Here is a 14,721-nt window from a genome sequence, read left to right as displayed (position 1 = left end):
TAAAGTCATACCATGGCATCAAGCATCCTTTCGTCCATCAGCAATTCATATATGAATCAACTTCTTGGAAACCACTGGCCGGAATTTAACCTTGGAGGGTAGCATCTTTAGGACCGGATAGGGATTCTTTTTAGCCGCCACCCCTTTAGTGCCAAGGGGTCAGAGCCAAGATTTAAACAAACTTCGGTCCATTTGCTCCAAGGATGTTTCGAACCAAATTTGGTTACAATCCATACAAAACTTCATGACATATAGCGATGTAAAGTAATTTCATCTATTTCCCCCTATTGGGCCCCATCCCTCCTGCTTCCTTGGGTCAGAGCTTTATTTATACAAACTCTACTGCCTTTTCCGGAAGAATGCTTTAAGCTAAATTTTGTTACACTTCATGCAGAACTTTATGACTAGTGGCAATTTGAAGAATTTACCTCTATTTCCCCTATTGGTCTCCGCCACTCCTGCCCCCGGGAAAGAGTCGGAGTTTATACTAATTCTGTTCCCTTTTCCCAGAGGAAGAAAAAAAATACAACAAAGAGCTGATGTACTGAAGTGATTCTGTTTTAATGAACCAGATGGAAATGGTATTATGAATTCTACAAGTAAATGACATGATTTCCAAAGAAATATTTACAAAACAAAATTGTGACCATAGCATGAATCAAAAAAAGTTATCACCTTTAGTTAATGAAATTTTATATTGATACAAACAAAAATATCCGAATTCTTGTCACTTGCTTTGATCCATTTCACTGATCCCAAAGATCATACTGACTGAAGAAGACCCAACAAACACATTCTCAGGTTCTTTACACATACATCTACCAACTTCCTTTTGTGTGTGAAATTTTCGCAAAGTTCACAATCAAAGTAAATTTGAAAATGTTTCTCTTCACAAACTGATATCTACATCATTTATACTGATAAGAATTGTCATTTAATTTAACATTGTTGTAAATCTTTGCAAGTTTAAAAAAAAATGAAAATTGTGAAATGTAGTAGCCACAAAAGAAAATTAGTTTACAGTAATCAGAGGAACAATTTCTGCTCCTCAAGGATCGAATGTTTTGTGATGGTGATTATATCGTCATCTGACTTTGAAGGAAATTCTGACTTTTGAAATAGTATTTACATATAAATTATTTACAGAGAGTAGTAATTAAGTTTCTACTTACACACATAATGATACACACACAAAATTCTTTCATTAAATGAAATTAAACATTCTAATCACTCATCCACTCTTCAACATGATGACAAAATCTTAAGATTTTAATATACAATTTTCATATAATCAAAATCTATATATGACAAAATTTCTAAAAGATTTTGAATACTATACAATGTATTAAGTTTGCATTACATTCACAGAATATGAAAGCTACTATTTCCTGCACAAGGATACAGTTGTACAAATGTGTGAATATTTCAGATTCCTGTGAGAGGATACTAATAGGTTGTAAAAACACACATATCTATATATATTGATCAATGTAAAGTTGTCAACATCCAAGTTTTCTCTTATAAATAGTTTGGATGAGTTCGTTATAATTTCAATCTTATTTGGTTCTTTGTGTGAATTCAACAGGTCACAATGAGTCAATGACCACACAAATATGGACTGTCCACATAAACACATCTTCCGTCTGTCTCACAATGACTATAAATATCCTCTGTGTTCTCACATAAATAAATCCTCTCGATCAGAACTGCCAAGCTCCCCTTCTTCCATCGAGGAGAAATTGAGGAAGTGAGATGGACGATGAACCTCGTGGTAAAATTCCTTGGGGTTTGATAACTGTAATTCATACTTCATGTTGGGGTCGTGACGAACACCTGGAGAATGTCAAGAAAGGGATTGGTTTAATACTTGAAACAGACATTTAGCATATTCACCCCTAAAGACACATTTAAGCTCTTCTAAATCAAAGACTAGACCAGTCCATTATGAAATATGAGGAAAGATTGAGTTAAATCTTTAGGCAACACAATTTGTTTCCCTACCATTGCTTATTACAAGAATTTGAACTTTAAGCTAAAATATTTTAAGTAAATTGTTAGCCCTTATCCATGAAGATTTAATTCCATCAGTTCTGTGATTGTTTCATTCTAGTTAATTAACCCTTACCCATGAAATTGTAATTCCAGGAGCTCTGCGATGGTGTCATGAAGAATCCAAGGAATCGATCAGACAGAAGCATCTGCACACGTTCATAGTGGGAGGGGAGATAACCCTTGGGGTTGTTGCCGGTGTCAGTGTTCTGACGACCCCATTCACATCCGGTGGGAGTGAGTTTGTAGGCCGTCAGTGAACATGAGCCTGGTGTAAAGCTGCAGGTTATAATGACGGTTTTCTCGCCGTCCCAAGCCGGATTGTCCGCCATCACCTTAGCGTGTGTAGTGATGTCCTGTGGCGACAGCTGTGGTAACTCGTTAGGCTGGGTATGGATCCAACCCAGGGGCTCCATCTCCTGTAAACACATTGAATATAGTTTGTCTATTCTTACATCAGATTAGCAGCCAGTAATCTTTATTCTGTATTTTATATTACAGAGTTATCTGCCCTTGTGAGTAGGTATTGATTATGATGTCATGTGTTTACGAGCTTAACATCATTCTTTCCAGGAAAAAAAAAGTTTTGCTCACAAAATAATGATGTCACAATGAACACCTACCTATAAGGGAGATAATTCCATAATATGCAATGACAGAGTTGCTCAGATTAATTAATTTCACAAAACTTATCAGGTATGAACTTTTAAATGATTCATTTATGTCCAAAGTACCTTGAAATAATATAAAGTTTAAAAAATATTAATGTTTTATCAATTTTACCTGGAAAGCAAAATTTTTGAACAGAAAACATACAGAACTTCCATATTGCTTCCCTGAGGGCATTCTTTTGTTAAGGAATTAGTTATTAGGACCTGGTTACCATGGCAACCAAAATGTCAGCAAAAAAGACCCAGCATGTACATCTACACAAGTATACACTGCTTTGTTACTACGTACCTTGAGGTACTCTGACTCGGGAAGGATGTTAGGCAGATGGACGGTCTGGTGAGTTCCCCACTGTGGTGGAAGCACAATACATCTAATCTCCTTCACTTGAGGGTTGTCAGGGGGACTAACTCCATACAGGTAGCCGGCAATCTGGAATTAATCAGAAATATACAAAATGTTCCTCAGAAACTCTTCTGTATTCAAACACCTTGGCTAACCATACCCGATATCACAGCACAATATTCTCAAAGATCTATTTCTAAAGATCTACAATACCACAACTCAATTCAAACTTTATCAACATTACATAATACAGACAGATTGTGTTGTGAATTCATAAATTCACCATTCAGCCTTCAATCTAATTCACGTACCACATAATACCTGGTTATGTTTGTGTGGGACTAGTATTTCCAGTGGTGATGGAACGTCACTTTTTGCAATCTTCCTGCTGAAATGACGTTAGCGCGGGAGGTCATCTTTCGACGTCATTTCATCACCAATCGAAGCCTTAGTCCAACACAAACATTCACATGGTACATGAATTTGTCAAATTACATGGATTCTAATGATATATTAATCTCAAATATATCATCTTTGTCATATTAACATGGCTTTCTGAAACAAGAACAATCAGATTTTTTTCAACATGTTATAAATCTGATATAATAGAATAAGTTATACCTGAGCTCTGAGATCGGAGATAATGATGAACTTTTTGAGGACATTCTTGGGTAAGATGTAAGTATACCCAGTCTCCTTGATATCATCTGATGACACATAGATATGGTTTGTACGCAGATGCAAATTGGTCGCGGAGATAGCACGAACTCGCCACTCTGTCTTAGAGGCAAACGTCGATGTCTCGTAGTTACTGGTGGTCGAGGTGATGATTTCATCACCATGTTTGTTTACAGTTCTTGTGGTGGTTGCTGTGAGCTGGGATTGTTCTTTGGTTTGTTTCTCAATCTCTGCGATTTGTTGACGTTGAGCTGATGGGGCGGATATCTCCATACCAAGAATGATGTCACGGATTTCTGACTGTGTTAGGGATGCCACATTGACGCTGAAATGAATAAAGTTAATGACATATATAAAAAATGAAAAGTTTTAACTCATCCACCCCTGATGACACATTTAGACTCTTTTTAATCAAAGACTAGACCAGTCCATTATGAAATTTCAGGGGTGAATGAGTAAGAGTCACACATTGACATTGAAATAAACAAGTTTTTCTTATTCAACCCTACAGACACAATAAGGCTCTTCTAAATCAAAGGCTAGTCTAATCCATTATGAATTTTCAGGGATGGATAAGTTTATATCACAAACTGACAATGAAACATTTACACAGATGTCTCTAACATGATTCTGCCTTTATATTGAAGGCACTAAGTCTGCAGGGAGGATTTCACTTTTTTTCTAGCTAAAATAATCTTTACGCTACCAACAGGACGAACATTTTCATTTCTGTTATTGAAAATGGACAAAACAAACTTATAAAGCTTGCCATAGTCGGCAAGGAGATCAACTTACTTATTTTTCTTGCCGTAGTCAGCCAGGATAAGATCCTTGAGCTGCATTTCTATTTTCATCCACTCCTCGTCAGAAAGTGTCGGCCAGATATGATGTTGTTCCGTTATTGTTGTTTTATCAGGTTTTAGTACGATCTTTGTCCTGTCATTGTTGACGTGCAACGCTCGCAAGATCAAGATCAAACGAGAGAAGGCCTATAAACATATATAATATTTCCCTCACATTTGCAGACTTATATAAGAAAGTAATTCCATGATTTCACCCATTACTCGTCAATCATTTTATAATGGGACACTTGATAGTGTAACTTATTCAATGGATCAATAGAATTCATTTACTTTACCACATTATATTTTTGGAATATAAGAAACACATTTATATTAATTTCTAGAAAGTTCGGGCAAAATCAAGGTCCAGAACGACAACTCCATTTTACCTACAACTCCATTTTACCAACAACTCCTTTTTGCCTTCAACTCCATTTTACCAACAAGTATCAATGTCACACACATCCATTGAAAGAAAATGTCATGACACACAATAAAGGTCTAAGGAAGGAGATAATGTGATAAACATACCGTGTATGATGAAATGGTTTTGAGCCAGTCGTCGTAGAGATTAAACAGGACCATCTGTGGCTCAGTCGCCTTCAGGATCAGGTCGCCAAACTTTTCCACCTACAAAAGAACAGTGAAATCTGCCTTAGTGAAAACCTCTGTATTAAGACCACCAGCTAATAAGACCACTTTCTTTGGGTCTCAATAGCCAATAATAGCACAATGTTACCTGTGTATAAAGACTACTTGGCTATAAAGACCATTTTTTCCTCGAGCTTTAGATGATCTTTATACACAGGTTGACAGTAGATTGTGTTACACATCTCCATAAAAGACAATGTGTTTATAGTGTAATACTATTTCTTTTTCATAAACAGCATAGCTACAAAGAATTTAAAACATGGTATCCATGTTCATTCTACAGAGATAACTGTATCAAACATTATTTTGCTATAACCAGACTTAGTTGTATTGATTTACTGTTGGTTAAGTTTCACAGTTTCTTTCATTTTCTTTCTCTCAACTGGTCTACCTAATTGATATAACTACATTGTCAATGAATTTAGATATTACCTTGAGACAGGCCTGGAATGGAAGTTGGAGTTCACTGCCCTTGATGACGATGTTGGGGAAGTCGAGGAGATGCACCTCGAGAGGATCCAACATTCCTTTCCTGGTGACAATGATCTGTTTGGGTTGTTCCTCCACTGGCAGGGAACGGATCAAAGCGGCCACTTCTTCTGCTGTCTTCCATTTGGCCAACTGTTTAATTAATTATACTATTTTATGTAGAAAATTCATATAATTAATTTGAATTCACTTAAGCTAATATTTCTTAGAATCTAAGTTCTATCGTCATTTCTTTTTTATATAGTATTGTTCTTGACAAATTGAAACAAATAAGGGGGCTCTTAATAAACAAAATTTGTACTAGCCTTTCATAAATTATTCACATAGTAAGTCATAAATTAATTTGCAAAAGAAAACAGTAAAATAAAGCCAAATTTTTAGTCTGCATTTAATTTCATGCAAGAGCAATTCATGCCTAAAAGGGGGGTCACTTACAGAGATGGGGATCAAATATGATACTATAAGGAAGGGGACCAAATGTAAAAGAGTATAGATTTCTGTGAGAAGATCATACAGCCGTACCTGTCCGAGACGTTTCTGACCAGCCCACACAGACGTGTGGATGATCTTCAGGAAAAGCTGACCAGTACGAGGGTTGAAGATGAAGATGGCACCGTTGATGGGCTTGGTAGTCAGATTTCCCTCAAACGTCTGCAATAATAAAGACAAATGCTACCTTCATATCTGAAACTCTCCGATCATGATGCAACAATTAAATAGTTTGTATTAGATCAAATTTCAAATTTCATTATTCATCTATATCAATGACTTTCCATATTTCTACTTTACATAATTATCTGTGAAATATAATCTATGTTCATATTTATGGAATATGACCTATGACCTTATCTAATGTCATTTGACCTGCTGTGAAAGGTAACCTCGGATCGCTGGTAAATTATGACCTCTAACCTATGTAATGTAAAGCTTTGACCTTTAATGACCTATGCATTGCAACACTAACAAATATGATTGCTGACCTTCTGTTAAATATGACCTCCAACTACTCAGTAAACTTTGACCTCTATGAAATGTGACATCTGTCTTACATTGACGAGGATGTCCTTTTAAATATGACCTCCAACCACACAGTAAAATTTGACCTCTAAACTTCTCCTTAAAATGTGCACTCTGACCTATGAAATATGACCTCTGAGTATTCTGTGACATTGAATGAGAACTCACCTTGTGGATAGTGACCCTGTAGACATTTGTGTCGTCCACAAACCAGATGATCTGATTGGAGAAGAGCTCGCCATAGTTCTGAGAAGATAGATAAGGTTCAGTAGGCTCGGATGAGTACAGCTGTAGACCTTTCCTGATGCGTTCTCTCAATACATACAATGCAGGGTTGGCCTTCATAATCTTGGCCATTGCCGACTGAATCAGAGGCTTACAGCCAGGGAACCAGTTACCATAGGCACTGAAATATATAACACAGAAACCATATTACAACATACATAGGTAGTACAAATTAGTACCAGAAAGTGAGTACTTGTGGTGATCAACTATGGAAGATGATGAAAAATCTAAATATGAATCTATATTACGTTAACCTTGTGACATGTTTGGTACATATTTTTCATAGCAAAAATTCAAACACATTTCCAGCATTTTTCAAGCACTTAATTAATATAATTTAACATTAGTTATGCAATATTTTCATATTGAAAACCTACATAGATAGCTCCTGCACTCCAGGCATCAAGGTGACATTTTATGTAACTTTAAAAGTATAATACAATAAAAGGTAAATTCAAACTTTTTTGCAAAAATCTAGTACGAAATTTTCCAACACTGACCCAAAATTCCAGCACTTATCGTCTGTGTGCAACATGTGTGATTGACAAGGATGTTAAATGTTCAGTCCTGGTCTCCAGCTAACTAAAGAGACAACCGAAGATTCAATTAGCTGATTACCGAGTTCCTTACCTGTGTAGGTTATAAGCCAAGTCGATACCTATGAGCAGACCAGTGGGAGAGGGATAGATACTCATGTTGTCTGTGGTGTAGTCGAGGAACTTCGCTCGGGTGTAGCGTTCTATGTCATGCGAGTCGTAGTCTCCCCAACGGAGTTGTATATCTAGCCAGTACTTCTGTGTAGTAGTGTTGTCCATCACATCTCTACAACACAAAACCAATTTACTTCACCAAACACCGAGTTTCGTTGCATCACACACGAAAGAAACTCCCAGGCATGTGACAACAAACTCTGTATTGAAATTCAATACTCTATATAACGTACATTTGATATGGAGAGTGATAGCACTGACAGGTATACTTTATTATTTGATTTGTAAAAGGTTCGTATAACTCTATCACAGTAATAGTAATTTAATAGGAAAAGCAACTCTTTCATGCACAGTTGGAGTTGGCTCAAAGTAAAAGTATAGACTCGACACCAAAAATGAACACTCATTAAAGCGAATAGTCGGGCAAGTGACTGTAAAATCGGTAAAAATGGTATTAATATATCCGGTATAATTTCTTATGAATTAGAAAAATAAAACTTTCCGTCAAAATCGCTGTACATGCGAAGAAAATAATAATATCTATGGGAATCCTAAAAGTCCTCCCGGACGGCTAAGAGTGCAGTTCAATCTTAACGCATGCGCAACACCCACCACTCTCCGTATAAACAAAACATGGCTACCGTAGTTTTGAACCAAAATGTTTCCGCCAAAACAACCAACTGACTCACCTAAAATGCGAAAGGAAAGGCAATGGAGCAGCGACAATCCCAACAACTGACTCGGTAAACATTACGACGCATGGAGAGTGTTAATACAACTTGTTATAGTGAAGAGAACAGTTCAAACGAGCACGCGGCTCCGAACCGCTACTGTACGTACCTAGGCCTACTACCCGGTACTCCCTGCTCAGCTGATAGTGAGTGAGTCTTCGTATTTTGATCATTATGTAAATAGTCCCTAGCAGTATTTTTTCATAAATGAGTGGTCACATATGGTCACATGTTTCATACCTGTTCCCCAATCGCGTAAAACGTAACCCTGGGGTAAATAGCGGTTCTTTAGTGGGGCCTCTTTAGGGGTAATGAATGCCCTGTATGCTACCGGTCAATTCATACAGTTCTGATGTTTATATTTATAGATTTTTAATTTGTAAATTTTTGTTCTGTACATGTTCTGGTAGTGTTATACACATACATTGTATATAGGATTTACATTGTAGGTTAATTGGTAAAATTGTATTGTATATGTTCTGATATACACATATACATATGTACATGTAGGTTTTAGCTTGTTCTTTAGATATATTTGGAGGACACATACAATATTATTTCTGGTCATAATAATAAATAGTGTTTGTATATTTATTACAACTGTACCTGGTTCATGTGTATATGACAAACTTTACAGAGTTGAAATGTACTGCAGCCATGTATCATTTATAATTATTCTGAATTTTTGTTGGAACTATAGATAATGAATTTTGTATCTTTTTTGAAACAATATTTGATTCTATCAAATGCATCAGTGACACATTCACAACTTATAAAATGTTTTCTCTAAAATAAAAAAAAACCTGTAGAATGAACCTACATTTATTCATTTATATATATTTGAAATTGATCATTTCAATTTTTGTCATATTCAACAGATATAAAAAATTGCTGGTTCTTTTTTTCAGGCACCATGCATGCATAGTGACATGAATACAGAAAGTTCATCCCTTGGACCTGTATACAAGTGTATGTATACATATACATACAATTAGCATCATATGAAGACTGAAGAATGTTGATTTGAGTGCTCTTGAAAGTAAACTTTTCCAATATGGACCTAGAAGATCATGAACAGAACATTTAAACAGTATTAATTTATTAAATGTTCCTTTCAATTGTAATCATTAAATAAAATTATGATGCAATACTTTTTCATTGTTTAACTTTGTAGAAATATTTGTTTATATTAGTCCTCTAGATCCAGTGATTATAATTCTTGCATCCATATGCCTGCCCATTTGTTTGTCAGGGCTTGTGAGATAGCTTTTCAATTACTTTTAAAATATAAGGATTTTTTTTTACATATAGCAATATAGATAACATTGTCTTAGGATATCTAAATTCCACTTTACAAGAGAGTAGACTCAACATATAAATAAAACCATAAAACTAGCAAGTTATCTGAAATGTTAAAAATCTTTTTGTCTGAACCAAATTTCACATTTATTGTCTATGTGTAACTTGTACATAGACCATTTATGTATTAATACTGTAGTAACAGTGATTACAAACACATAGACTAAAATGTAGTATGTAGTACTATGTACATCTGTCTTTGATTTGAGTTCTAAACAAAAAAGTGGTACCTATTGGGAAGTTGTGACTTGGGCAGAGGGTGAAATACAGAAGAAATAGCTTCACATGGAAAAAAGAAAGATATACAGTACCATATGGATTCAAAGTTGCTCCAAAATCAATGAGACTAAATAACCAAAAAAAAAAGCCATGTAAACCCCAAATATACAATGACCAGATCAATGATAAAGCACCCTTCCACTTCCAGTTATCTGTAGCTATTTCTTCTATATTTCAACCCCCCACTCAAGTTACAACTTCCCAACCTCATGATTCTTCTGTATTTTAGCCCCCACCCCCACCCCCCAACACAAACATACCTGATTGATTGTCATGTTATTTCAGGTTCCTATTCAGGTATTATTCCTAAAAACCAAAAAGGGTATACACACTGTACTCTCAAAGGAGGGGAACCACTTCATTCAAAAATGGAATTTACAATTTCATCTTAATTTTGAAATTTTCAATTTAATTATTAATTACTGGACTATTAAAACAGTATAGAACCCCTCGGCTACAGACAAAGTACTGTGGTACACATTTCTCTTAATTAATTACTTTTCTTCAACCCAATCATCTTTTTCTCCAGAGCACAAAAAAGAACAGGAAACAACAGAAAAGGAAAGTAACATACATGTAGGCCTATATGTTTTCTGGAAATATATATGATGTGTTAATTCTCACAGCATAGGCCTACATGAATGTGAAGAATTAAATACTATCAATGTTTGAGAGAATTTCCTAGTTGTAATTCTATAGCAGCTACATGGAATGTACGTTTACATATATACATTGTACGATACATATACATCATAAAAGTTTCTTTCCTTCCAGCTGGACATTCATGTCATCTCTCTCCAGAACTCAAATATTGTTTACAAAAAAAAAAACCAACCAGAGACATAGATAATTTAATTAAATATCTCTGCAAAAAAACTACACGAATAATTGAACACATATATTGTACTTGTAAAATATCTATGTATGAGCTAATTTATTTTCACATCTTTGACAGCTACATGCACGGACGTTCTATGGAACGTTTTCGTGTGGTTTTAAATGGGAAATTATGTTACGATTATTTGTATTGAACCTTCATGATTCGGTTGATGTAAAATACGACGAATGCTATGCTGCAATAATTGCCCCTTGCCGGGGCCCCATCTCTGCATCGGCCGAATATTTGTGTCGATTTCCATGTACAAGATGCTTTTATCGAAAAATGATTACAAAGCATTGTCATTAATGTAAGAATACTTCATTTGCATCAAATGTATCATCTCAAAACAACAATTTGCATACCGCATTAGTGGTTTATCACACGAAACGAAACCGACACGACTGAGAAACACATGTCCATGTTGACATTTCCACGCAGCCTCGTTTTCAAAGAGTTTGGAGAATTTATATTTAGAACTGTGCTAAATTTACACGGGGCTTCCCCAAAATTTCAATGGTCAAAACTGGACACCGTAAGCAGAACTTGACCATCATTATGGTATACAATGACTTTTGGAAGGCCAAAGAACGCATTTAGACTGGTTTCCTTTGCCCGACTATTCACTTTAAATATGTAAAACATATAATAAATATATAATTCTATATATGTATATTATCGAAGTTTAGACTTTATGGAAAGTATACACTTTTAAGATCCAAGCATTAAGTCGTTACAAAATTATTGTGCTAGCTAACCTCAAGAATTGGGTAAGATGAGCATGTAAAAGTTACGTACTTAGAGTCTGCTAGGAGTGACGGTTTGGACATGTTCCACTTGTAAGCTGCGAACAGGAGGATGTCAGCACAGGAACTGTTCATCTTGTAGGACTTGCGCGGATGTATGGTCTCTTTCTGTACTGTCTCGATTTCCAGGGCGTCCAGCTCCTGGTCAAATACCTGGAAACAAACACAGAAAATCAGTCATAGACATAGAGTATCAGGGATGTGATTGATCCTATCAGCAAATGGAAGAAATATCTCGACTGATATGAAAAACCTTCCCTCTAGGTTTTAAAAAGGTCATATTATGATGTTTCACATCACATCTGACATGACTTGTTTAGAATAAATATTGTTCAATCAGAAGAAATCGCTATAGTATTTCGATTATAGCAAGCATGACAATTAGCAGATGATTATGCTTAATTGAGAAGATGTACAATTTCTATTATTTAATGGGTCAAGTAATAGGACCTAAAAGACAAAACTTAAAAGCATTTCTCAAAAGTTGGCTCTTAACTCAATCACCCCTGAAAATGCACTTAGGCTCGTCTAAATCAAAGACTAGACCAGCCCATTATTAAATTTCAAGGGTGAAAGAGTTGATATCTGAATCCATCAGAAAATAGGAAGGAAAATAAAGTTCAAGGTCAAAAGAAAATACAAGGTCATTTCCAGACTGAAAATTTACCTATTATAAAACAATACTATACATGAGTATCATTTACACAATTTTAAATTTTTCCAAGATTTATGTATAACGTTGTATAACCTTGAAATTCTATTCGATTTATGCAGTGATGGTTACCTGACAAAGATCCATGACGACGCTCTCGTGGATCTTCTGCCACAAATGGGCACGGAAGATCTGGATCAATGAGATCTTCAGAGTGGGGATCTTTCCGTGCATGAAGATTCCGGTCAAATCTAACTGTACCTGGAAACCTACGTACACCTGATGAAGAAAAGATTACATACAGATGATCAAAGATTTAAAAATATATATACAGTAAAACATGTCTTAGTGACAACCTCTGTATAAAGACCACCTGCTTAATAAGTCCAGTTTCTGAGGATCCAAAATGGTCAATTTAAACACAATTTGCAAGGTTTAAAAATATCTTCGCTATAAATATTATTTTTTCTCCATCCTTTAGGTGGTCTTTATGGACAGGATTGACTGTATTTCCTTGTACTACTAATTTCTTGCAAGTGTAAATTTCTTCTTCATTAGTAAGGATATTGAATGAATAATCCTTCAGACAGTTTCTATTTCATTTAACACCACATGTAGGAATGACATCTAGCATGTAAATCAGGATGTCTCTTACATTAGCCCTGTTGATAGTTGGAGACCACCAAAGTGTGAAGCGACGATTTGGAATTTGGTTCAGACCAGATCTTTGGGCATTTGTTAATTTCTTGTACTTCATTGACTCCTCGAATCCACTGGCTTTCTCCCTGTAACAAATAAATCATAAATACATTCACCAAGATAACCAGTAACATAGTCAAATAGATTTCTGCTTACATAACAATCACACAGACAATGAATAATAAATGTTTTGCAGTTCTCATTTAACTCACTACAAGATGTATACCCAGTAATCACTGACTTATTCCATACTTTTAATAACAAACAACAATTTTGAAGTTTTATGAAATAATTTTCTGTTTTTAAAACAAGAGCTATTTGAAAGCAGAAAAGCTCTCTTCTGACAGAGTTCAAAGAACTAAGCGCTTAATCATGCAAAAACATTTTGCATATCAGGCCTCTTGATATTCTCAAAAAGTATTCCCTTATAATAATTGCCCATATTCATATTTCTTCCCATTTCTTCCACCTTTTCAAATGTTGTATGATGTCAAACTTGATAGAACAAGTATAGACAGATATGGGTAACATAATGTGTCCTTTCTCAGTACGTACCAGAAAAGACCTTCCCAGGTAGGGAAGTAAGTGCCTTTGAAGAGAGTGTGCTCCAGAATTCCCTCAACACCGCCGAGGGCCTGAATCATGTCCGTCCGGTAATTGTTCAAGTTCCACAATTTACCGTCATGTCGCTGATGTGTCCACCAGAAAGGATTCTGCTTCAGGACCTAGAAAGGAGAAATATATCTATGAAGAGACAGAAGCAACAACTTGGTATGTTTTTGTTTGTAAGACCTGTAGATAGCCAACATTCTTTTCACCAAATAACCGTGGCAACTTGTTTTCATGCCTAACATTTTTGTAACAGCGATTCAAATTTGCAATTTACAGTGTAAAAACTGTACATGTGTTAGCTTTGCAATTCAAACATTTTTTTTGTGGTGGTGTATTTTCAAGAAATCTAATTGGTTACAATATATATTCTAAATTTAATCATCCATGGAGCTAAGTAGGTCTACATTAACTGGTGAAGCTGCCTGCCTAGTATTAATAGTATCCTAAAGTGTTTCCTGATATTGTTTATACCATGACATCAAAAGGGATTTCCTACATATATACAGGCAATGAAAATTACACTAATTAATGTACCCGGTAAAATTTATTGCATAGGAAAAGTCACTGTGTGGCAGCAAGATTATGTGATATAAGTTTTTTTCTTTCTTAAAACAATTTCCAAGCTTTCCAAGCATGTAGCATCTGTTGTGCAATATTTTTGTTTGTATTTAAGACCATACCTGGAAGGCTTTAAATTCTGTTCGAACCCGCCAGCCCTTGTCGTAAGCCAGTGTGTGTCGATCCTTCTGGAATAAGGTATTGATTCGGGGAATACCACGGTCCCAACTGTCCTCCAAATCCTCCAATGTCAAACGTCTACAACAGACAAACTTCAGTTTGTAGCAGAGTGTAGGATTTTACCCAGATTTAATCACTGTCTCCGTCAGGGATTGAACTCGAGACTTTTGAATTACTAGTCTGATGCTCAACCGATCGAGCTAAAGAGAAATTTTCTCTAGTCGTGGGGTATA

At 35.6% G+C, this 14,721-nt stretch overlaps 1 protein-coding gene across 1 annotated transcript in view; it reads right to left on the bottom strand.

Moving 5' to 3' along the window:
* Positions 1 to 537: 537 nt before the first annotated feature.
* Positions 538 to 14,721, bottom strand: part of LOC138331336 (pre-mRNA-processing-splicing factor 8) — a 38,042-nt gene continuing 23,858 nt past the window's right edge. The window contains exons 27-41 of the mRNA XM_069278878.1: positions 14,431 to 14,566; positions 13,694 to 13,863; positions 13,095 to 13,224; positions 12,572 to 12,718; positions 11,780 to 11,940; positions 7,656 to 7,847; positions 6,909 to 7,146; positions 6,246 to 6,374; positions 5,667 to 5,855; positions 5,115 to 5,213; positions 4,537 to 4,730; positions 3,685 to 4,066; positions 3,010 to 3,150; positions 2,126 to 2,468; positions 538 to 1,833 (exon numbers count right to left, since the gene is read on the bottom strand). Coding sequence (XP_069134979.1) covers positions 1,679 to 1,833; positions 2,126 to 2,468; positions 3,010 to 3,150; positions 3,685 to 4,066; positions 4,537 to 4,730; positions 5,115 to 5,213; positions 5,667 to 5,855; positions 6,246 to 6,374; positions 6,909 to 7,146; positions 7,656 to 7,847; positions 11,780 to 11,940; positions 12,572 to 12,718; positions 13,095 to 13,224; positions 13,694 to 13,863; positions 14,431 to 14,566 — 2,806 coding nt within the window. The 3' untranslated portion in view covers positions 538 to 1,678. The remainder of the gene's footprint in view (positions 1,834 to 2,125; positions 2,469 to 3,009; positions 3,151 to 3,684; positions 4,067 to 4,536; positions 4,731 to 5,114; positions 5,214 to 5,666; positions 5,856 to 6,245; positions 6,375 to 6,908; positions 7,147 to 7,655; positions 7,848 to 11,779; positions 11,941 to 12,571; positions 12,719 to 13,094; positions 13,225 to 13,693; positions 13,864 to 14,430; positions 14,567 to 14,721) is intronic.

Source organism: Argopecten irradians, chromosome 9 (genome assembly GCF_041381155.1).
Source record: "Argopecten irradians isolate NY chromosome 9, Ai_NY, whole genome shotgun sequence".
In the NCBI taxonomy this organism is placed as follows: domain Eukaryota; kingdom Metazoa; phylum Mollusca; class Bivalvia; order Pectinida; family Pectinidae; genus Argopecten; species Argopecten irradians.
Note: the sequence above shows the minus strand (reverse complement) of the source record. Positions and strands in the feature narration are given on the sequence as shown.